The sequence below is a fragment of the Nyctereutes procyonoides genome, unplaced genomic scaffold (genome assembly GCF_905146905.1).
Source record: "Nyctereutes procyonoides isolate TBG_1078 unplaced genomic scaffold, NYPRO_anot_genome, whole genome shotgun sequence".
NCBI classification, from domain to species: Eukaryota; Metazoa; Chordata; class Mammalia; order Carnivora; family Canidae; genus Nyctereutes; species Nyctereutes procyonoides.
In genome coordinates, this window is record NW_026575139.1 from 45,844,401 (window position 1) to 45,867,397 (window position 22,997).

Below are 22,997 nucleotides of genomic sequence, written 5' to 3' on the forward strand. Positions count from 1 at the left end.
ATTCAATGGAATACTACTCAGCAATAAACATGAATGAACTACTTATAAATGCAACTACATAGATGAATCTCAAACTCATTATGTTAAGTAAAAGAAGGTTAGTTAGCCTCAAAAGGTGACATTTATATGCCATTCAGGAAAAGGCAAAACTACAGAGACAATCAGTGGTTGCCATCTGCAATTTCTAGGAGGTTCACAGACCACATGTAGCGCATCCCAAGACCCCATCTATATGCTACTCCGTGTTCAAGGCAGCCACCCATTCCTCTCCTCAGAGCTCCAGCTCCTTCCTGAACCCTAACCAGATTTACCTTTAGGGGCATGATGCTTGGTGTGGGATTGGTTCCTGTTTCATAGACAGTATGACACTTTTCTCTCCTCAGGTATCACTTCTGGGGCAAACCACCTATCTCAGGGCTGGGCATACTGCATGGGATTGGTAGTAAGGCATTGTGGCAATCTGCCTAGTAGCAAACTATTTCATGATTTCCCCAGGTCCATGAACTTCCCACCGTTGTGCTGTGACCTGAGTGAATGGGAGCCAGTTGGGAGAAGGATGAGAATAAGGAACCTAAAAGAAGAACACCCATCTGGCTCAGTGGGTAGAGCATTGACTCTTCATTTCAGGGTCCTGAATTGGAGTCCCACATTGGGCATAGAGATTTCTTAAGGAAAAAAAAAAAAAAAAACCTAAGCCAAGGTGGGTTCTGTAAATCTCCACCTCCCACATCAGAAAGCCCAGCTATGTAGGAAGTCAGTGGTGATGGATCCCCAAGCAAATGGAAGGAAGTGTTGACTTGAACCAGCTTCAGTCATCATACCTCCCTCTCTCTACCTTTCGCTCATTCACCATTCTTTTTTTTTTTTTTTTTTTTTTTTTTTAAGATTTAATGTATTTATCCATGAGAGAGACACAGAGAGAGAGGCGGAGGCACAGGCGGAGGAGCAGCAGGCTCCCTGCAGGGAGCCCCGTGCAGGGCTCATCCCAGGGCCCCAGGGCAGCCGCTCACCCCCGGAGCCCCAGGCGCCCCTCCGGCAGGCAGGCTTCGGCAGGATGCTACAGCACCGGTGTGGACCGACACAGAAGCTCGCCCTCCAGGCGTTTGCAGCCGGCGCTGCAGACCAGGGGGCTGAGCCGTCAGTTCTCGGGGCGCGCGGGACCCGCCCTGGGCCGCGCGGGCGAATTGAGCGCGGGGGGGCTGCGGGGCGCTCGTGGCGCGGGCGGCCCCCGCCCTGCAGCCGCCCACCGGGGCCCTTCCCGCAGCCGCGCGGCCGCCAGCCCCAGGCCAGCCCGGGCCCGCGGGGATGGCGGCGGCGGCGGGGCGGGGCCCGCGGGCGGTCGCGGCGCAGGGAGTCTCGGGCTGGGGAGGCGCGCGGGCCGGGACTGCGGGCCCCGCCGCCAGGTGCGCGGCTCCAGGGGCGCGGCGGGCGGGGCGGGGGGCGGCCCGGCCCGGGGGGGGGGGGGGGAGGGGCGGGACTGCGCGGCCCTGCTCCCCGCCGGGCTTCCCCCCCCCCGCCCCCGCGGGGACCCAGCCCGCGTCTCCTTGCCCGAGGGGGGGGGGTAGGGACCGACACCCGCCGACATTAGAACCGGGGAAGCCCGGAGCCTTCCCAGGCCGCAGCCGGCTCAGGTGTGCTAGATCGCAGGAGCTCTGACAGTCAACAAGACCGATTGCCTTACAGCTCGGTTCATTTTTGGATGACGGGTTGTATTTTAACTTGCAGGGTGTGTACCGGGACGGCTAGAATCGGTCCCGAGGGCAGCGAGCCCCGGCCGCGGGGTGACCTGTAAAGGAACCCGCGGGTCCCCACCTGGTTAACCAGCGCGCTCCGGCTCCCGCTCCGGCTCCCGCTCCGGCTCCTGCTCCCGCTCCCGCTCCGGCTCCTGCTCCCGCTCCCGCTCCCGCTCCCGCTCCGGCTCCCGCTCCCGCTCCGGCTCCCGCTCCCGCTCCCGCTCCGGCTCCCGCTCCCGCTCCCGCTCCGGCTCCCGCTCCCGCTCCGGCTCCCGCTCCGGCTCCCGCTCCCGCTCCGGCTCCCGCTCCGGCTCCTGCTCCCGCTCCCGCTCCGGCTCCCGCTCCGGCTCCCGCTCCCGCTCCCGCTCCGGCTCCCGCTCCCGCTCCGGCTCCCGCTCCGGCTCCCGCTCCCGCTCCGGCTCCCGCTCCCGCTCCCGCTCCGGCTCCCGCTCCCGCTCCGGCTCCCGCTCCCGCTCCCGCTCCCGGGGCTCCACCAAGGCCCTGGCTGAGCGCGGCTCCAGGGCAGGCCGTTCGCGCCGATGTTTCATGAGCGACATTTTCAGACTGTGTGAAGATCCGTTTTAAGATTTAGTCCTCTATGATGGAGAAGTATGAAAAAATCGGGAAAATTGGCGAAGGATCCTATGGAGTTGTGTTCAAATGCAGAAACAGGGACACGGGTCAGATTGTAGCCATCAAGAGATTTTTGGAATCAGAAGATGACCCTGTCATAAAGAAAATCGCCCTTCGAGAAATCCGCATGCTCAAGGTAATGGGTTCTTTAAAGTGAATTTCCAGGGGCTAAAAACATTAAACTGACTGCTGTTATGTTTAATAAATGTGTTAACATCTCTTTCCTGCACGGGCTTTTGTCCTCATGGACACAGACAGGACGTCCGTGTACGGGTCACCAATTACATAATGAGCTAGAAAGCAGGGACACCAGTGCAGGGAAAGATGGAGATGCTTGTTGGGACGTTTCGTTTTTCTTCCCCATAGCTTCTTTCCCATGTTGGCTGCAGACCTGGTACTTCAAGAGCCATCAACTTTGATACTGCAGAAACTTACCACAACCCCAGTTGGTTACCATTTGTGAGTTTTAGACTTTCAGGCCATCTTCTGTTAACATTCTCAGTCCCTGAAGATCATTAATCATTCACCTGTTTTCAAACTGCTAGGAAGCTGTCGGGTTTTCTTTACACTTTACATTTATCTGCTGCTGAACATCATAATGTCCTTTCTCTAGAAAAAAAAATTTAAAATATTTTATTTATTTTTTCATGAGACACACAGAGAGAGAGAGAGAGACAGAGGCAAAGACACAGGGAGAAGCAGGCTCCATGCAGGGACTCCATCCCGGGTCTCCAGGATCACACCCTGGGCGAAAGGTGGTGCTGAACCACCCAGACTGCCCGAAAAAAATATTTTTTAAAGAGATTTTTTTACTTATTGATTTGACACACAGCACAAGCAGAGGGAGAGGGAGAAGCAGACTCCCCACTAAGCAAGGAGCCCCAAAGTGGGGCTCAATCCCAGGACTCTGGGATCATGACCTGAGTCGAAGGCAGACACTTAACTAAGCCACCCAGGCACCCCAAAAAGATTTGTCTTAAAGAAACAAAATGATCACTTTTAAAATGTTTGTTGACCCTAGAAGACCATGAAATAAGAAGCGGTGGAAAAAGTTGTTTATTACAACCTGAAAATATTTTTTCCTGTAATAGAAAGAGGGTGCTTTTCTGAATTTCTGTGAAGAGGAAACCCAAATCCCAACATGGAGTGTGAAACGTATGAACCCAGTGAGGTTAACTTGGTCTCAGACAGTTGAGGCCTCTATATTGGGACGCATATAACCAATCGACTATATGACAAGCAAAGAGCAAACTGGTGGGGGAGGTAAGGGGAACATCCAGGAGATTTTCACTTATCCTTGCCTCTGTTTTCTCCAGGCGTCTCTAAAAGTCTCTCTTGCCCATGGCTTGAGTGTGTGGAGTAATCTCTGAATAAGGATCCTGGTGTGAATTAGCAGGCTTTGGGTAAATTTAAATGGGTGGGTAATGGGAAACCTCTCTGCGTTTGGGATGTTCTCTACTAGCAGGATGTTATCTACTCTGAGAAGACACTTCCAAGGTTCCCCTACTCCCACTCCGATAGGGTCTCCCCTAGGAAAGGGTGAGACTGGCAGTGTTTGCCCAGCCCATGCCCTGGACTGCTCTCCCTTTACCCCGACTACAGGGACAGGTTCTCACCTTTTCTTTTGGGCTGATCTGTGTTTTTTACTTTCTCAGGCTTTCCCTAGAGGAGAAGGTGATAACTTAGTTTCAAAGGATTCATTTACTCCAAAAAAAAGACAGTCTGTTTCTAGTGGAGAGATACTTTTTCTGATTCTGAAGGTCACCTATGAATGCCTCTCAACCCTCTTCAATACTGGGTTTACAAGTGTAGCCCTCTGAATTAATTGAGCTGCTTCCGGATGGGGACCTCTGTGTCTCTGTATGGATTACTAAGCACATAGTAGGCCTCCAATAAATGTTACTGTAGATTGAAAAAAATGTTAACAAAATAAGCTCTTAGGTAGGGTGGTTGTTGCCAATGAATTAAGAAGTCAGATGTGTTCTCTTATTGATGCTATCTAGAGGAGTTGTGTGCACAGGAGCCTGATTACGAGGCACAGAGAACCCTATTCTTCAAAATGAAGTGCACAGAGGTAGACTCCCCCAATCTATATGAGGTGATGGGACTAGATGACTGTTAGTGTGTGTCCTTCAAAGCCCTAACTTTTCAGCATGCTGTGATGTTCCCAACATTTACCGGGTACTTAAATATTTGCTGAAATAGTGAATTGAAAGTTTCTTAAATGAAGTCACATTTTCTCCATGTAATTTTTCAGTAAAGTGTATAGAGCCTCTTTGTGTCTAAAACAATGTTTTTTTAAAAAGGTTTTATTTATTTTAGAGAGAGGGTGAGCAAGTGAGCCCGTGAGCAGGGGGAGGGGCAGGAGAGGGAGAGAGAATCTCAAGCAGACTCCCCGCTGAGTGCCAAGCCAGCTCCGTGCTCAGCATTAGGTCAGCCTCGTTGATCTCATGATGCTGAAATTGTGACCTGAACCAAAACCAAGAGTCCAGTGCTCAACCAACTGAGCCACCCAGGTGCCCCTAAAACAATGTTTATATGAAAGTATAAAATAAATTTCAGATGGTTAACTCATGGAAGGGAAGTAAGATAAATTTCTTCTTGGCTGTCACTCCTGATAAACTGGATTCCTATGTCTCCATTCCTGACAAGAACCCTCTAAATAAAAGTGTTTAAGAGGCACATTTGAACTAGACTTCGAAGTGTTTAGGAAGGCATGGAATGAGAAGGCATTCAGGGCAGTTTCTCCTAGGAAAAGGTGCATAAGTAGAAAGCAATATATTGAGGGAATACAGGTTATAACCCTAAAGTCTTAGCCAAGATTGCCTGCTGGGTGCTAATGGGCCAGGAAGAGAAGGAAAGGAAGCCAGGGTTCGGTAGAAGGCAGTGTGAGGAATTTCCTGAATGTAGGTGTGGCCTGGGATAAGTGAACGCTTTGCACAAAGCTATACCTTGGTCCCAGTTGGCCTTTGGGGTCTGGCGCTTGACTCCAGGGGACATGTTGTAGTCCTGGAGAACAGGAAACTGAGGAGATCTAGGCAGATGTTTTAGGGCCCACATCTGAGCTGGAATTCAAGGGAGGGTTCCAGTGGCCTGTGGGAAGAGGAATCCTAAATTGTGAACAAAGCACAGGAGTGTGGGCCCCGGGGAAGTTTGCTGCTCAGTGAGTTTGAGTTCTTGGCACTATACTGGCACACTTCTTGTAGAGCTGTGCTTTTAATGACCCCTGCTAAGGTCAGGACCTAGGAGGATTGAGGCTGAAGGTTACCTCAGTAACATTAGCCAAAGCATGTGGGGACCAGCAGGGGCTGACCCCCTGACCACTCCTATTACAGTAAAAAAAAAAAAAAAAAAAAAAAAGACACGTAGATTAAGACCAGGTGTAGAAGGCTTTGAATTCCAGGCTAAGGAGTTTGGCTTTCTCCTGCAAAGCAAGAAGACAGCCAAAATTTTTCTAATTAGACAGTTGTCATTTGTGGACTTCTGGATTTTTTTTCTTCTCCACAACCCCCCCCCCCCGATTTACTAAGTGACATGTAACACTGTGTAAATTTAATGCCTACAGTATGCTATTTGTTACACATATGTATTATAAAACGATTACCACAATAAGGTAGCTACCACCTCCATCACCCCGCATTTTTTTGGTAGTTAGAGCATTTAAGATATATTCTCTTAGCCACTTTCAGGTATATAATATGTATTGTTAACTGTAGTCATCATGTGTACATTAGATCACTTGGAACTTTGTCATCTTTTACCTGGAAGTTTGTACTCAATCTCCCCACCCTTCAGTCCCTGCCAACCGCCATTCTGCCCTCTATTTTTATGAGTTCAGCTTTTTTAGATTCCATGTATAAGTGAAAACATCCAGTATTTGTCTTTCTCGGACTTATTTCACTTAGCATAGTGCCCTCAAAGTCTATGTCCTTGAAAATGGCAGGATTTTCTTCTTTTTATGGCTAAATAATATTTGATTATACACACACACACACGTGTGTGTGTGTGTGTGTGTGTGTATGTGTATATATATATAATTTCCCATGTAGACTTTTGGATTTCTTGGATCTGTAAAATCATTATTATTATTATTATTTTGCAAATTGGGATAGTGTTGTCAGTATTTTTAAAAAACCAACTACCCTCACCATCATTTCATAAAATAAAGGACATTTTAATATTTTTTTAAAAAAGGAAAGACAATTTTATTATTTTTTTAAAGGTTTTATTTATTTATTCATGAGAGACGCAGAGAGAGAGAGAGAGAGAGGCACAGAGACATAGGCAGAGGGAGAAGCGGGCTCCATGTAGGGAGCCCAATGTGGGACTCTATCCCGAGACTCCAGGATCACACACGGGGCCAAAGGCAGTGCCCAACCACTGAGCCACCCGGGCTGCCCAAGACACAATTTTATTTTATTTTTTTTGATTTTTTTTTAATTTTTATTTACTTAGGATAGTCACAGAGAGAGAGAGAGAGGCAGAGGCACAGGCAGAGGGAGAAGCAGGCTCCATGCACCGGGAGCCCGATGTGGGATTCGATCCCGGGTCTCCAGGATAGCGCCCTAGGCCAAAGGCAGGCGCCAAACCGCTGCGCCACCCAGGGATCCCTCAAGACACAATTTTAGACAGAAGCACAGTCTTCCTGACAAGTACAAATAACATCTGTGTAGCTACTTTTCTGTAGTGGGTGAATAATGTGTGTGATTATGTGTATGTCTGTGTATGTGTACCATTATTTTTCTCATTTCACTGTCTGCTGATGAAAATGGTCGCCTTGTTTACTTTGTGCAACCTAAATGGCCTGAAAGTTAGCACTGTGTCTGGGAACGAAAAGATTCCACAGGTCAGGTGCTGTCCTGCTTATAGAGTCTGTGGCTGAGACAGTGAAACACTTGCGTGACAAAAGAACTGAATGGTCCTCAGATTTGTAATAGAATTTGGCTTCTATCCATCCTCAGAGAATTCCTTGTGTGTTTTTAAAACTGTTTATTTTACAATTTAGAGCAACTCCCAATAATTGCTATTGGACTCTTAAAAAAATTATGGTTGTTTCCTCTTCCTCTGAAGCAGATAAGATCACAGGAACAAATCATCTAGCAGTCAGTTGCATAATTTTCAAGGCAGCATACCTACAATGCTTCCCATTTTTGGTATGGAAACATATATGAGGATGTAACCATCCATTGGTAAATGCTTTTGAGGGTGATGAATATTATCCAAAAACTGATTTTGCTAATAGTTTTAGAAAACATTTTTTTTCTGAAAATTTGAAACTTTTCAAATAACATTATTTTGTACCATTTATAAAAAAAGCATGACACCTTTTTATGAGACAAATTTAGTCTTTGTACTATTAAACTTTTTAGAAAACATATTTACTTTTAGAGAGAAAGAGTGAGGGGGGACAGTGCAGGGGGAGAGTCCCAAGCAGACTCCATGCTGAGCATGGAGCCCAACAGTGGGCTCAATTCTACAACCCCAAGATCACCACCTAAACCCAAACCAAGAGTCAGATCCTCAACTAATTGGGCTACCCAGGTCCCCCTAATAAACTGCTTTTTATTTTTATTAAGATTTTATTTATTTATTTGACACAGAGAGAGATAGTGTGGCAGGCAGAAGGAGAGGGAGAAACAGGCTCCCTGCTTTGTGAACTTGATCCCAGGACCCTGGTATCATGACCTGAGCTGAAGGCAGAACCTTAACCAACTGAGCCACCCAGACGTCCCTAAGCTGCTTTTTATTTTATTTTATTTTTTGAGATTTTATTTATTTATTCGAGAGAGAGAGAGAGAGAGAAAGAGGCAGAGACACAGGCAGAGGAAGAAGCAGGTTCCATGCAGGGAGCCTGATGTAGGACTCGATCCTGGAACTTCAGGATCATACCCTGAGCTGAAGGCACATGCTTAACCGCTGAGCCACTCAGATGTCCCCCTAAACTGATTTTTAAACTAATTATAATTCACTGTTCACCAAGAGGTCTTATTGCAATCAACCATTTAATGTTTAATTCTGAATCTTATTTTTTCCCACTTACATAGTTAGTCTTTTAAAAATATAAACAATTGTAGCAGTTATAATCAGTCAGCTCATACTCTAAGGACATACTCTAAATTAAGTACCATTTAGTGACAGTAATAAAATTATACTGCAATACTGAGCTCAAAGCAGCTATCCTACACTTTCTCAGTCACTTTCCAATGGGGGGGAAAAAGAATTCAATATTTTCAGCCATCATTTTTGATGAGACACCTGTGCATAAGAGAGTTGGCATGTGTTCATCTGGGAACTTTTTACAGAACCCCTGTATGTAGCAGACAATGCTCATGGCCCCTGCCCTCCAAGTAAGGAGAGACTGACAGTAGACAAATAATTAAATGTCAAGTAGTGAAATATAAAGTAGGATAAAGGGGTAAACAGTGATGAAGGGGCTTTTTTATAGAGAGGGGTTAGGAAAAGCCTTTCTGATGAATGACATTTGAAGAGATACCAGAAGGAAATGGGAAGAGATGAGTGATGCAGGCATTCCAGGCAGAGGGACGAGTGAGTACGAAGGCCACAGGCAGGATCAAGTGATGTGTATTAGGCATGTTCTGGTGTGTTCTAGGAGAAACAAAGAGATCAGTGCATCTACCGCACGGTAAGCAAGGACAAGGGTCATAGGAGATGAAGTTAGAAGAGTAAGGGATCAGACACGAGGGCCTTGTGTGCCTCAGTAGGAATCATGGATTTTACTTTGAATGAGATGGGAGCCATCAGAGGATTTTGAGCAGAGGGGTGCCTTAGCATGACATACATTCTAGAAGGATTCCTCTAGCTTCTTGTTGCTCCAGCTCCATGAGCAAGAAGATCAGTTAGAAGATCATTGGAGAGGGGTGCATGGGTGGCTCAGTCCGTTAAGCGCCTACCTTTGACTCAGGTCAGGATTCTGGAGTCCCTGCATGGAGCCCCATGTCAGGCTCTCTGTTCAGCAGGAAGTCTGCATCTCCCTCTCCCTCTGCCTCTCCCTGCATGTGTTTCTCTCATTCTCTCTCTCTCTCTCTCTCTCTCTCTCTCTCTCTCTCATAATAAATAAAACCTTAAAACAAAACAAAAATGACTATTGGAGCAATCCAAGTATGGAGGTGATGGGATTTGGGTTAGAGTGGTAGTGGCAGAGGTGGTCAGATACAAGATTGATTCTGAGAGAAGTGTGCATAAGAATCTGATGGTTGGATGAGGAATCAAGAAGGACTCCAGTGTTCATGACTTTAGTAACTACAAGAACAATGAAATCAGATCATGCATTGTGAGAAGGAGACCCAGGTACAAATTTGGGGAACAGGAAATCAGGAATTCTATTTTGGATATGCTAAATTTGAGATGCAAATCTAAGGAGACAGGTAGGTAGGCATTTAAGTTCACAAACCTGGCATTTGGGAGGAAATCCAGGTTAGAGATGTAAAACTGGGAGACATTAGCATAACAGTGGCATCTAGGGCCCTGAGAACTGGGTTCCCCTAGCAAATGGAGAGACAGATACCAAAGATCAAACTCTGGAGCTCCAATATTTGGAGGTCAGGAAGAAGAGGAGAAAGCAACAAAGGAGAAGAAAAAGGGAGTGATCATTGAGGTAGGAAAATCCCAAGAGCAATGCTCTGAAAATCTCAGTGAAGAAAATGTTCCAAGAATGAGGGGATGGTGAGAATGAAACCTTGCCATTTGCAATGATGTGGATGGAACTAGAGAGTATCACACTCAGCAAACTAAGTCCATCAGAAAAAGATGTACCACATGATTTCCCTCATACTTGGAATTTAAGAAACAAAACAAATTATCATAAGGAAGAAAAAGAGAGAGGCAAACCAAGAAACTCCAGAAAACAACTGATGGTGACCAGAGGAGGAGTGGGTGGGGGGATGGTTGAAACAGGTGATGAGGATTAAGGGGTACACTTGTGATGAGCAACCAGTGTTGTATGAAAGTGTTGAATCACTCAATTGTATACCTGCGATTAATATTACACTGTATATTAACTGAAATTCAAATAAAAACTTAAAAAAAAAAAGAATGAGGGGATGGTCAACAGTGTCAAAAGTCATGATTAGTGATTAGTGCAGACTTCAAATTAGCCATTGGCTTTGAAGATACAAGGGTCATTTGAGATCTCCAAGAGCTGTTAGGTGGAGTGGTAGGAATGAAAGCTTCATCAGAGAGGACTCATGAGAGGACAAGAAGAACAAAGTGGGGATGGTGATTCGGGCAACTCTTTTGAGGAATTGGATTACAAAAGGAAACTGAGAAATGGAAGGATGTAGGATCAAGAGAGAGCTTTTTTGTTGTTTTTAATATGGGTGAATCAGTATATTTATATGCTAATGGTATGAATCCAGTAGAGAGAAAATTTGATACTTTTGGAGGGAGAGAATTCCTGGAGCCATGACAGGAATTGGGTTACTAACCTGGACCATGGCCAAAAATAGCTATAATAGTGTAATAAAAGATCAATTATTTTAACTGGAATATTGCTAGGTTCTTCATATACACTGTCCTTAATCTTTATGTAGCAGGACCCATAGTTATCTCCAAGCTGTCGTATAGAATTTCTTCTCCCTGGATGTGTTACATCTTCTGATTTGCATATGGCCCATGAACCCTAGAGGAAAAATTCAACCCTTTTCCATAACTAGGGTTCAAGCATATAAAGATATTTTGGATGGGAAGTGGAGCAGTCATGACAGAAGCTAGGTTACACAGACAAAATTCCTGCAAGAAAATCACCTTACATCAAGAAGTCTGTCGTGATAGGCTGGAGTCATCACAGGGCCTATGGTGAGAAGTGAATACTGGCTCTGCATAAAGCAGATGGCTTAACTGAACCCAACCCAATTTCTAGGGACTTTCTATATGTCCAGCAAGGGAAGGGCTATGTGGTTCAAAACAAATGTAAGCTGACTTTATTACTAAAGTTGCCCAGCTTTTGTGCTAACCCTTCTCTCTATGGAATGAAAATGGTAGAATAGTTGGAGGAGAAAGCAAAGAATTCCAACAGCAGTGGTTGGATGAGTAGATGCTCACGGAGGAGTTGAGGTAAAGGACCAGACTGGACAGTGCCACTATGAGGTACCTACCTGGGCAGACCTGGGCAAATGGTATGGGGACCTTAGAGTAGACTAGATGAACATCAGTCGAGCGCTGAAAGCAGCAGCTAGGACATTGAAATAGTTCGCCTCCAGAAGACAAGAAAACAAGATACAAGCAAGCAGAAGGAATCATGAATGCCATTCGGTAACCCAGTAGACTTGGGCAAAGTTGCCAAGTATCATTACTGAGGATGCACAAATTATACTTATCACAACCTCAGGAGGTGCGTATTGTTATTTCATATATGGATTCAGGATGATTAATGATTCGCCATGGCCTCCTGGTTATAGTAAATGGAAACACAGACCCAGATTTATCTGTCCCCATGTCCATGCCTTGCTGCTCCCACACATCAGAACCATCCTGTTACACCCAGCACCACAACTCTAGAGTCTCTCAGTGATTGTCCTTAGGCTCTATCCTGCTTTTATTCCAGCAGGGCCTTCACTGTGGATCTCATGGCTTTTAGGGAGCCTGGGGCACAGATTCTTACAGTAACAACAATTCTTTCCAACTCTTGTTCCTTAACCCTGTGGATTATTTTCAACTGTAAAAGTTAGGGTTTGCCACCAACAAAGATGAGAATAAGCATGGGGGAAAATGGCCATTTACAACTTTACTATAAACATTATAACACATGCCTTCTTCATGAGAACAGTATCACCCTCAAGAGGATGAAAATTGGTTTTTAAGAATGGGTGAGGGGAGTGTAACTTCTACCCTATAAAGCACAGATTACATATACCACATAAACACATGTACAGTATATTTGTAGAATTAAAAATTTCATTATGAGGTGATCAGGAAAAAAATGTGTAAAAAGACTCCCTTGGGGCTAAATATGGGGTTGGGGAAGCCCATGAGGTTGGGAAGATGAGAATGTTTAGTGTATTCTGTGTGCCAGAAACATGCTTTCATTTGATTTAAATCAATCATGAATAGTAATAACCTACCGAATGTTCAAAGCATTCCCCCAACCCTACACTTTTTTTTTTCCTATTGCTTCCTCACTTTCAGTAACCTTCCAGGGAGGCTATGGGGCTTTGGTACTGCATGGGGACAGGAGCCACAGTTAAGAAATGCAGTTTCTGATCAGCTCAGAGCTGTTGGATGACCTTGGGAAAGCTCCAGTGCAGCTTAGAAGGCTCACCCAACTGCCTTGATTTATGTGTGTTTGGCATTGCTACAATGACTTTTTGCTGAGGGGAAAAAGAGTGCTCTTGAGCAAATATCTAACATGGTCAGGCAAGCTTAACGATACAAGGGCAGGAAAGTGGAGGGTCAAAAAAGTAAAAAAAAAAAAAAAAAGACAGTAGCATAGGAGAGAAAGACACATTGGTGGGAAGGCAGAAAGGTGGGCACTGGTTGTGAAGCACTTCACATGATCTGTTCCTAGAGGTTCTACTGCTGTAAAATATCAGGCCAGAAATTTTGCTGGCAAGTTAGCATCCCAGGGATGATAAGGTGCTCTGGCAAGTACAACTGTCAAGGGTCCCTGTTAGCCAAAGTGCGTGTTAAGTGCTTAATTCCATGTGTTCTTTTGTCAGAGCTCATTCTACCGAATGCTGACAGAGTACCATGGAAATGCTCCCTAGCCCTAGACTCTAATTAGAGATTGCATAATTTTTAATGGCTTCTGCTCCCCTAATATTATTGAAGGAATATTTCCCCAATATCAGTTGAATAATATTTCACAACTCAATAAAAGTCTCAATGGGAAATTCTGAGACATTGCTAAGAATTTAGTCCTGCTCTTGCTAGTATAGGTGACATTACTAGGTCCCTTCTCTTCAACTTGTTTAATTGGCTTGTCAAAATGCATTTGTAACATCTTTGTAGAAATTGTGTTAGCCATGTTCAGTGTTCTCTGTTATGGTTTATATGAGGTTATAAACTCAAATGTCTGTGGGGATCACAGTGGAGACATAAAGGAGTACAGTGGGCTGAGTGTAAGACAAGATGGAGAGGTGGACACGGGACAGGCTGGAGACTTCATGGTTCAAAGGTTAGGCAGGTGGCCACAGCTCTGCCCACAGGATGCAAGCCCAGGGTGCTAGATTTTCAGTTTTTTTTTATCTTTTGCTTTAAGATGTTATTTATTTGAGAGAGAAAGAGAGAGAATGAGTGGGGGAGGGCCAAAGGGAAGGGGGACAAGCAGACTCCCCCCGAGAGGAGACCCTGCCTTGGGGCTCAATGCCAGGATCCTGGAATCATGACCTGAGCCAAAGGCAGATGCTTAACCAACTGAGCCACCCAGGCACCCCTCAGAGTCTTTTTTTAAAAAGCCAGAAATCAATTAAGGGGGGCACATGATGAGATGAGCACTGTGTGTTATAATGTATGCTAGCAAATTGAATTTATTTTTTTAAGATTTTATTTATTCATGAGAGACACAGAGAGAGGCAGAGACATAGGCAGAGGGAGAAGCAGGCTTCCTGCAGAAAGCCTGATGCAAGACTTGATCCCAGAACCCCAGGATCATGACCTGACCTGAAGGTAGACGCTCAACCCCTGAGCAACTCAGGCACCCCTGGCAAATTGAATTTAAATAAAATAAAAAATAAAAAGCCAGAAATCAGAATTTTATGTAAAATCTCCTGGGTTTTTTTTCCCACAACTCTTTGTTTTGAAAAATAATATTATAAAATATATAGAAGTATAAAGAAAAATATAATGAATACCTCTATACCCTTAACTGGATTCATTAATCAGTTGTGAAAATTCTGCTTCATTTTTCTTTCTGTGTCTCTGTCTCTGTCTCTCACACACACACACATACACACCCCACCATATTTTTTTGGCTGTATCATTTCCTTAAGTATGCAGCATGAATCTGCTAGAATTCTTCTGTGTAACCACAATATATTTCCACAATATGGTTTATCATTGACTCAGTGCCATTATCTAACATACGGGCTGTGCTCAGATTTCTCATAGTGTCCCAGTAATAGTTCTATAACTGTAACTACAACTATAACCCTAACTGCAAGTGTATATTTAAATCCAGGTTCTAATCCATGACCACACATTGCATTTAGTTGTCATGTCTCTTTAGTCTCCTTTAACAGTGGCATTTTTGAAAAGTGCAGGCCAGCTGTTTCTCAGAATGTGCTTCAACATAGACCGTCTGGCTGTCTCCACGGCAAGTGTGAGGCTGTGTCCATCACTCTAATTGTCGGTAGGAAGTACTTGGTGTCAGTGTGTCCCATGATTGGTGCTCTCAGCTTTGATCTCTTTATCAAGATGGGTCTCCCTTATTTCCTGAGAGTAAAGAAAAGTTTTCCCTTTTATAGTTAGGGCATAATCTGTGGAGAGATATGCTGAGATTGTGTGACCACAACTGTGTGACCCTACAACTTTCACCCAGTGAGCTCTGCCTGAATCAGTTATAATAAGAGTTATTGTAAAGTGGTTATTTTCAAAGATTCTTTCTACATTCATTACTTACAGTTTTCCTGTTAAAAAATCTTTCCTTCGTATACCACCCTCCCACCTCATATACACATTCTTTAGTATCACAGAGAATTTGTGGATTCTTTTTTTATTCAGCTTCTTATAAGCCATCACTGTCATTCTTATTTTTGATTCTCAAATTGTCACACATTTGGCCATGTGAGGCTCCTTTGATCCTGCTCCTTTCTCCTGATAGATGCCACTGTTCCTTGAGTGCTACTTTCCTGTGTGTCACCACAAAATGTACCAGGCTCATCCTGCCCCTGCTAGAATCAGCCCAAGAATCCCTGGTTCCTTCTAGTGAGAATGAAATTTGATTTTGAAATGTTGACAAGTAATTTTTTAAAATGTTGAACACCCTTCAGGCCAAGCAGATCACATCTGCAGATAATGTTTGGCCCACAGACTCATTTTCGGGCCTTTGGACTGTAGAGCTTTCACTACATGCAGATGTTCTCATTAGAGCCTGGCAGATCTGATTCTTTGATGTTCATTACTAATATCTAGATAGATATTGGGAGTTTATGGGAATTGGTCATCAATAGGGTGGAAGATAGAGCAGAGCATTCCCTTGCCCACAATGCTAGAAACCAAACAAATCCCCCTTATCATTGTCTTTCCCTATTTGTTCAACAAGTGGAGACCTGTTTAATTTTATTTTTATGAGATAACATATTAACTGCAAATAGTAACAGGCTGTTTTGTTTACTACAAGAATTTTTGGTTTAGCTCACAGTTTGTTTATACAGAAAGATTGTGTTTCTGCTGTGTAGTGAACTGCTAAGCAATAAAGCTGCCACACAAATATTTCAGGAACAAAAGAAGCAGAAATCAACAGCTGACGGCTGATTACCTTCGTAGAGACACTGAGTTTGTAGGGAGATTAGGCACATACATAGCAGTATGTGTCAGTGCCCTAAATGCTTCTGCACACATCCTTCCTAAACCTGAGACCGTGGAATCAAATATCACAGAACAGGAGGAGAAAATAAATGATTTTATAATGTACACTGATAATATATACAATTATGCTATTTCTTTTTTGGCCGTTATATTACTAGTATTTTCAGCAAATGAAATTTATAAGTAAACAACCTGTGTTACATATAATCGTCATAAAATAATGAAACTGTACTAGAAGGTAGTACTTTTTATACAGAATGGAAAAAAAATTTTTTTAATGGGCCAGGCTTATATTTAATTTCCCTTTAATTTTTTTTACTATTTTAATTCACCTTTTAATTTGGCAGGATTGATGTCTTAGGCACAAATTTGCTTTCACAGGCATATGTTCTTGCTAATTATTAACCTTCTTTATTACTTACTAACTTTAAAAGCACTGAGTAAAAATGCTATTGGATAGAATTGCCTGTTTGAAAACGTTGAGCTTAATTCCTTTTTTGTTAAAATGATGAAAAGTGACTTTCCAAACCAGTGGAAGCTATCAACTGGTGTATAAACGAAACAGATCATTTATATTGTGACTATTAGTACATTGCTGCATTAATTTTTGGCTATGACATTGTATATTTTCATTTTAACCACATTTGTACCATTGCTTCTTTTCTGGAATCTTTCATATACTTTATAAGTCAGCAAAACAAATCGACCATCCACCATGTACATCCTTAGCCTGTCTGGGTCTTAAGAGGAATCCAGAAGAGATCTCAGCCTAGGTCTGTGGCCAGAGGACCAGCCTAGCATACTCTGTTCCATCCATGTTGTCTATAGGAAACTTAGAATAAATAAACTTCGGGCACCTCTCTATCCCTGTACTCTCCCACTTCATGTGTCACTCCCTTTCCTTTTCTGGTTGGCCCCAAAACAAAACATTAGCCTAGTCTACTGTGGGATTCTTGGCATTTGGAGGAAATATGAAATGAAGCTTTCCTTTACCAAATGTGTTAAAGAATTATTCCTCAGCAATCCCATGAGGGATGCAGAATATTTTCCTCTAGGTTGGAGATGGTAGTAGTAATTAAATAGCTTTTTAAATAATGAAAATAGTTTCCTCCCCACCAAAGGTGTTGTGTTAGCTCTCTGAAACTAACTTCAAAATCTTTATTTTGGTTTTATAATATAGGGAAGACACATAAATCTTTTTAAAAACCATTTGTATGATAAAGTAATATATGCTCATGTAAGAAAAAAACTGAAGGTAGAGAAAAATATAAGTGAAAAGGAAATTGACTTTGCCCTTCTTTCTCAGGTATCGTTCCAGGGGATTTCTGTGCTTGCACAAAGACATACTTTTTTTTAAAAAAAAGATGCAAATGCTGTCATATTGTATATACATTCTCTAATTTCTGTTTTACACTTAAAACACCGTATCTTGGACATCTTTCCAAGTTAACACAGAGAGATTGGCTTTATTCTTTCAACAACTGCATACTATTTTATCATTTGAATGTAATATAAAATCCTATCGTTTATTTAACTACTCACCTATTAATAGACATTTGGTCAATCAGGTACACCTAAAACTGTACAAATTTGAGAGATTAATGGGGATTGGAAGCATGATTTCCATAAGTAGATAACTGGGCATGATGATGAGAGAGTCCAAACCTATTTCCAGTCCTGGTTCCCAGATCCACGGATTAACCACGGAAGACACAGCACCATGTGGGTCAGTGAATATATCCCTGAAGGGCCTAGGTACAGACTCTATCATTCTATTAGGTTGACTGCTTGTAGACAATGAGGTATATAATAGAACTAGTGGATTCCATGGCCATCTTCTAATTGTCATGTCTCTTTTCTGTAAAACGGGCCTCTTGGTCTGATGTTGTGTGGACTTCCATGCCAGTAAAGCAGGCATTCTCTAAGCCCTTGGATTGTGGTATAGGCAGAAAAGGCAAAACCCACATTCCACAAAAAGTGAACTGCTTTTGATCCTCCATACTGATAGGGATTGGAAAGAATATATTTGTCAGATTAATGATGAATGCATGATTTGATGAATTGCATGCCAGGTGCCAGAGACTTTGTAGAACTGTTCCAGAAAAGATACCACATATGACCCTCTAGCTGCAACTGGAGCTATGATTTGGTTGAGTTTATAGTGGTCTACCAGAGAACTGAAGTTGGGGATACGATGTGGACTACCACCCCTGCATCTTTAAGGCTTTAATGGTGCTAATCCATCATTTACTCATGAGATGTCGTTTTACTTCTGATTTACTGACCAGTGTTGTGGGGGGTGTGCAATTTCAGAGGCGTCTCTTTGATCCTTACAGCCATATTCCACAGGTCGTGGAACCAATGTGAAGCTTTGTGAACGACTAAGTGTATCCATCCTCATTATGCACTTGGGCATGGAGGCAATAACCTCCAGAGTGAATCTAGGGACCCATCAGGCCCACTGTGAGGCATTTCTCTAACCCGGGGCCAGGAGAATATTTTGGATCCCTATACATTAGTGCCAGCTCAGACTTTGTAGCCAGCCACAGCCCTTGAAAGGTCTGAGACTTTCCCTTTCCCCAGTTAGTCTGGTAAATAGCCACAGATCCCTCTGGGAAAGGATTGAGGAATACTTGTGGTGGCATTGCGGGATCCCCCAGTATGGTCACTCGATCAAAAGCACTTTGCTGTATGCACCAATTTCGATCTAGAAACTGGGTGAGCAACTGGAATTTTCCATTCTTTTTTTTTTTTTAAGATTTTATTTATTTATTTACGAGAGAGAGAGAGAGAGAGAGAGAGAGAGAGAGAGAGGTGCAGAGACACAGGCAGAGGGAGAAGCAGGCCCCATACAGGGAGCCTGACGTCGGACCGCATCCTGGGTCCCCAAGACCACGCCCTGGGCTGAAGGTGGCGCTAAACCGCCGAGCCACCTGGGCTGCCTGGAGTTTTCCATTCAGACAAGCAACATCAACCTTTTGCTTGCCATCTCTCAATTTCCTCTGGTAACACAAGTTAAGTAGCACACCTGTCAGGCGCTCTTCTCTTTCACCCATGAGAACTCCATGGTAAGTGAGTTCCTGTCTGCATCAGCATGGATTTCTGGGAAATAAGGCATTTGGCCCCACTTCCCATGATGATAGTTACATATACCTTGCCACTGTCAGCACCAGAATCTTCTCACTCCAGTTGGAACGAGAGAGCCTAGTTCCATCTATATGGCATCTCCAGCATATAGAGGACTCCTGTACATTGTCTCCTCTGTAGCTCTGCTACTCTGAAGTCTTAAGCCTGATTTGAGCATAGGCTATCCTGTGTCTGCAGGAGATCAGCGTCTCCTTAACTACTGCCACTGGGACACCTAGGTGGCTCAGGGGATGAGCGTCTGCATTTGGCTCAGGTCGTGATCCTGGGGTCCTGGGATACAGTCCAGCATCGAGCTTCCTGTGGGAAGCCTGCTTCTCCCTCTGCCTATGTCTCAGCCTCTCTTTCTCTCTGTGTCTCTCATGAATTAATAATAATAAAAAAAAAGTCTTTAAAACAACAACAACAAAAGTGCCACAGAGGCCTCTGACTCTCGTAATTTACTGGTGGTTAACCCAAATCTGTCATTTTTTTCTCTTTTTTTCTTCAATGACCTGAAGGTATCAACAAAAGCCAGCTCACTCAGTAATCCCTGTAATTTCCCTTGGGCCCATGCTATTCACATGCCACTGCTGTTGTATGAGCCACCCTCACCTCATTGAAAGCCACTACTGGCAATAGTCTTCTGACTGCATCGCTGTGGTTCCTCAGGGCTTCCGCTCACCTCACTTACCACCACCAGCAGCGGGGGCCCTTGTTGACGGATCTGGTTCCAGAATCTCAAGGGTTACCCCATGGAGCGTGAACTCCTGCAAGTTAGAATCTTCCACCAGCTCCCTGTACCTCAGCATCCTAGAAGCCCTGAGGCAGGAGGCAAAGGACACAGTGCAGCTGGGAGGAGGGGGGTTGAACATCCACCTGGAAGCTGCTTGCTGCAGCAACAGTTGAATTAAAAGATGGGCTTTCACTGAACTCTTTGCTGTTTGCAAACATTCCAGGCAAGGTACCATGGGAGACCCTTGGGACCAGTAGATCCTTCTGCCTAGGGTATTTTTCTGGCTTCATAGCTCTTCCCTTCTTCAAATCTTTTTTCATTTGTCACCTTTGCACTGAGGTCTTCCCTGGTTGCCCTGTTTCAAACTGCACCCCCTACCATCCCACTGTGCCCCCTAGCTTCTTTATTTCTATCCATGAGACTTATCACCATCCAGAGTGCTCAAACATAAGCTCCCTGAGAGCGTTTTGTTAGCCCTGTTAATTATTGTGATCCCAGAGCTTAGAATAATGTTCAGTACAATGTAGGGCTTAGCATATATTTTTGAATAATAGTATATAAAAAAGAATCTATGAAAATAGAACTTTTTCATAGTTTTTCATATACTTTCTATTTTCATATATATTTTTAAATTGTTTATTGCTGAAGTATAGGTGACAATGTTATATTAGTTTCAGGTGTGCAACATAGCGATTCAACAGTTTCATACATTACTCAGTGCTACTACAGTAAGTATAGTCACCATACAGTGTTATTACAATATTATTGACTGGGTATCTCAGTTGGTTAAGTGTCCAACTCTTGATTTTGGCTTAGGTCATGATCTCAGAGTCATGAGGGGGAGCCCTGTGTTGGGCTTGGCATTCAATGTAGGATCTGCTTAAGTTTCTCTCCCTCTACCTCTGCCTATCCCCCTGTCACTTGACTTCTCTCTCTCAGCAAAAAATTAATTAAAAATATCAACTATGTGCCCTATGCTGTATTTTTAATCTCTGTGACTTACTTATTTTATAACTAGAAGTTTATTCCTGCTAATCCCTTTCACCTATTTCTATCTCCCCACCCTATTTTTATATATTTTAATACAATTACTCTAACTTCTATTTTCATGTGTTTTTATAAAATTACTCAGTAACTTACCTTCTTTGTTCAACATTACATCATTGTCATTGGGCCAATAGATAAGCCTCTGTTAGTTTTGTTCTTTTTAATAGTTGCTTAATATTCATTATTTCATGCTTTGAATGTACCACAATTTATTGTGCCATCCTCTTCATCAAAGGATGTTTGTGTTATTTCTAATTTTTTGCCTTTACAAACAGTGCTGCAATAAATATCCTTGTAAATATATCTTTAAGCACTTGTGCTTTTATTTATATAGGGTATATTTCCAGAAGTGATATGCTGGGTAAGATGGGGGTTCTTCTGTGTGTGTTTCAATGAACTTTATTTTTTGGAATAATTTTAGATTTATAGAAAATTGAAAAGATTGTGCAAATATACCCTTTATATAGGGTATATTGTCCCATATACCCTGCCCCAAGTTCAATCTATTATTTACATGTTAAATTAATATGGTACATTTGTTATAACTAATGAACCAGTATGACACATTATCATTAATTAAAGTGTGTACTTTACTCACATTTTCTTAATTTTTATCTAATGTCCTTTTTCCGTTCCAGGATCTCATCTAGGATACTACATTGCATTTAGCTGTCATGTATTCCTAGGCTTCTCTCATTCTGTGGGTTTTGAGAAATGCAAAATGTCACATATTCTCCATTATAATATCATGCAGAATAATTTTACTGCCCTAAAAACCGTGTTTCACCTGTGATTTTCCCCCAGTCCTCTGAACTTCTGGGAATTGCTAATCTTTTTACTGTCTCCATGGTTTTGCTTTTTCCAAAATGTCATATAATTGGAATCATACAATACGTAGTCTTTTCAGACTGGCTTCTTTCACTTAACAGTATGCATTTAAATTTCATACATGCCTTTTCATGGCTTGATAGCTCATTTCTTTTTATTGCTGACTAATATTCCATTGTATGTATGGAGCATAATCTTTTATCCTTTTGCCTATAGGAAGACAATTTGCTTCCAATTTTTGGCGATTATAAATAAAGCCATTATAAACATTTGTGAGAAGGTTTTTATGAGGACTTAGATTTTCAGATCATTTGGGTAAACACCTAAGAGTGTGATTGCTGGATCATATGGTACAACTATGTTTAGCTTTGTAAGAAACTGCCAAACTGCCTTCCACAGTGGCTGCCCCATTTTGCATTTCCACCAATAGTGGATGAGAGTTCCCGTTGCTCAGTATTGTCATCAGTATTTGGTGTCATCAGCTGATCTTGAATTTTAGGTATTCTAATAGGTGTGTAATGGTATCTCATTGTTTCTGTAATTCTTATTCCCTAGTGAAAAAATATATTGTTCGTCTTTTCATATGTTTATTTCCCGTCTGTATCTCTTCTTTGGTAAGATATGTGCTCAGATCTTTGGACTATGGTTTTTGGGTCATTTGTTTTAATAAATACTGCTAGTAACTTTCCCCAAAAGTCTAACTAGCCAAGTGTGAAAACGTCCATTTCCTTATATCTTTGGCAACACTGGACAATACCAATTTGTGAAACGTTTGTCTGTTAGCAAAACAAGTTGCTTCACATTGTTGCTCTAATTTGCCTTTCTCTACTAGTGAAATTGTCTTTTCATGTTTCTGGATCATTTGTATTTCCTCTTCTGGTTTTATCTATCTATCTATCTATCTATCTATCTATCTATCATCTATTTTAAGATTTTAATTATTTATTCATGAGAGACACAGAGAGAGAGGCAGAGACATAGGCAGAGGTAGAAGTAGGCTTCCTGCAGGACTCTGTCCCAGGACCTGGGGAGCACAACCAACCAAAGGTAGACACTCAGCCACTAAGCCACCCAGGTGTCCCTATCCGCTTTTATCTTTTGTCCATTTTCCACTAGGGTGTCTTTTTCTTCATACTACATAAGATGTCTTTGTAATAGGAGGGCTGTAGCCCTTTGTCATAACCAATATTTCGCTGCCAATTATTTGTCTTTCAACATTCTTTCTAGTGTTTTTGTTTCTTCTCAACATTATTTTTTTATTAAGGTGAAATAAATATATCATAAATTTTATCATTTTAACTATTTTTAGGTGTATAGTTCAGTGACATTAAGGGCATTCACATTAGTGTGCAACCATCACCACTATGCAGCTCCAGAACTTTTATTTTAAAGATTTATTTATTTATTTTAGAGAG

General features: G+C 42.7%; 1 protein-coding gene across 2 annotated transcripts in view; it reads left to right on the top strand.

The window, feature by feature from the left end:
* The first annotated feature begins 2,188 nt into the window (after window positions 1–2,188).
* CDKL1 (cyclin dependent kinase like 1) overlaps window positions 2,189–22,997 on the top strand; it is a 55,512-nt gene continuing 34,703 nt past the window's right edge. For both annotated transcript variants that reach the window (XM_055303879.1, XM_055303880.1), the window contains exon 1: window positions 2,189–2,502. In XM_055303879.1, coding sequence (XP_055159854.1) covers window positions 2,332–2,502 — 171 coding nt within the window. In that variant the 5' untranslated portion in view covers window positions 2,189–2,331. The remainder of the gene's footprint in view (window positions 2,503–22,997) is intronic.